General features: G+C 37.9%; 1 protein-coding gene across 1 annotated transcript in view; it reads right to left on the reverse strand.

The window, feature by feature from the left end:
• The window catches only part of LOC118339040 (kinesin heavy chain-like), an 11,104-nt gene that overhangs the window by 4,717 nt on the left and 4,074 nt on the right, over positions 1-2,313 (reverse strand). The window contains exons 3-4 of the mRNA XM_035676563.1: positions 2,126-2,199; positions 1,816-1,920 (exon numbers count right to left, since the gene is read on the reverse strand). Coding sequence (XP_035532456.1) covers positions 1,816-1,920; positions 2,126-2,199 — 179 coding nt within the window. The remainder of the gene's footprint in view (positions 1-1,815; positions 1,921-2,125; positions 2,200-2,313) is intronic.

The following is a 2,313-nucleotide window of genomic DNA, read 5'->3' on the forward strand; positions in this document are numbered from 1 at the left end:
TAGCACTGAAGTGTGGGGCTCACACAGATAACAGCAGCCCAGCTGCCATCGCTGGGGTTATTGATGGGCTGTCACTGTCACTGCACAAGCCAATCATTGCTAACCTGGACACGGCTCATTTACAAAGCATTATTTCCCCCCCCCTTTTTGAAGTTGACTCTCACAGTGCCAACTTGGCAGCTGAAAGTGCCCATTTCTAATTTATAATACTAATTGCTATTACTATTGTAACCAGTGTTGATCCTTTCATTAGGACTCTTAGGTGTGGTGTGAGAGGTGAAAGGTTAACTTGGATTTTGGCAGTGTGTTCACGTCGGGTGTTTTTACATGTGGTTGATTCCCATGAGCCAGTCCACTGTGTCAGTAATACTGTTGTGGCAGATTCCTCTTGTCTGTGATTTATTTATTTATTTATTTTTTTGACAACAAACATTTACTCTTTTTTTGACATTTAATTTTTGCAACAAGACAAATCTTCTTGATCTATGACTGGTTAACATGCAGCATAACATTTCATGTACGTACATTTCATTTAGCGTATCATTTAGAGGAACTCCTATGCAGGAGAGTAGTGTACAGTGAGTTTGTATTACAAGCAAGACAGAGCAAAGAGTAGTTACAATGACTCACAGAAGGCTCTTTCATTAGACTCAACATTGGTGACCTGTCAGAATATGGCATTAATTTACATGGTGGAGGATAAACTAAACCACTACTTTAAATATCTATAGTTTTAGTTAAAAGTGATGGACAATTTACCTTCTGTGGTTCGTATCAAATAGAAACTATCATGTACAATGCTGAGGATGAGACACAGAGGACGGAACTGGTGGGTCAGGCTGAATCAGGGTCTTTTATTGGGCAGAGGTCAAAACCAGGAGATCAGATATTCGGCAGAGGTACAGAGGTCGGCGGTAATTCCTCAGGAGTCCAGGGAACAGAACAGGTAATACACAGGAATTCACTCAGGAAATCAAAACTGTGGAACATCTGACACACTGACAAGACGATCTGGCACAGAAGGGAAGGGAAGTGCAGCTTAAGTAGACAACGGGAAGAAGACAACAGACACAGGTGTAACACATTAGGCGGGCAACAATCACACAGGCGGGAAACTTGACAGGAACACAGGATGCACCAGACTTCAAAATAAAACAGGAAGAGACAAAGACAACACCTGAACAGGACAGAAAAACATTAACTGGGCCTGACAATACATCCAAATTTTAAAACATATTAAAATGAAATGGTCATGAAATAATAAAATTTCTGAGTGAGTGATGATATATTAATTTTAACAGCTCTAATTATATTATCTTATACGATTTTAATAACACTGTCTACATTATAAAACAGTCAAACTGAACTTTAAATTGATTAGTTTTTCTATCAATCTAAAGACTGTAAAATGATCAATACTGGAATCTTTACACCAACAGTTGATTTCTGTTGATGATTACTTGTTTGTTGACGTCAATAAAGAAGTGCTGATATTTATTTGTGAGTGCTGGTGAACAGTGAACATATGGAGAGCAGGTGGGTCTATGAACGCCTCACTGCTTTCTCTGCAGGACATCTGATCAGAGATCAGTTTGGACTATATACAGACAGAGGATACAGCAGAGTCTAAATATCTGTAATAAAAGGAAGCTACAGAGTCCCAGAGGTCCAACAAGAATGTTTGAATATTTTGTGTATGAATGAGACACATTTTAATTCTAATTAAAACATAAAACAAGATGTTTTAATAAATCATATTTTAAAACACGTGGCTCCTGACTGATGATGTAATCAGTGTGACAATGGCATCATCACCTTGATGTGGAACTCCAGGTTCTCGTCCATGGAGTAGATGTGGTCAAAGATGTCTCTGGAGATACGGGGGATGATTCCCATCAGACGAGGGTCATGCAGGTTCCCCTGGAAAATTTAATAAAAACATTATTTTAACAGAAAAGGTGAGGTTAAATGCATCAGTTACACGAGATAATTTAATGGCTTTAACAAAATAGAGAGAAGATAAACAGAAACAGCTGTTTGAAGAATTAAATATTATTATATATTTTTATAACCTGCGTTCACGTTTTTTTTTTTGATTTCGCAATTTAAGCTAAATCTGACTGACCTCCATGGTGTGAGTCTTTCCAGACGACGTCTGACCGTAAGCAAATATGGTCCCGTTGTATCCTCCCAACACATCTGAAACACACGCAAGATATAACTAAAATAAAGCGTACATACAATGTACATGCAATTCAATTCAATTCAATTGTATTTGTATAGAGCCAATTTATAACAAGAGTTATCTCAGGA

This window comes from Morone saxatilis, unplaced genomic scaffold (assembly GCF_004916995.1).
Source record: "Morone saxatilis isolate NCDOM2014 unplaced genomic scaffold, NCSU_SB_2.0 Contig5, whole genome shotgun sequence".
Lineage (NCBI taxonomy): Eukaryota > Metazoa > Chordata > Actinopteri > Moronidae > Morone > Morone saxatilis.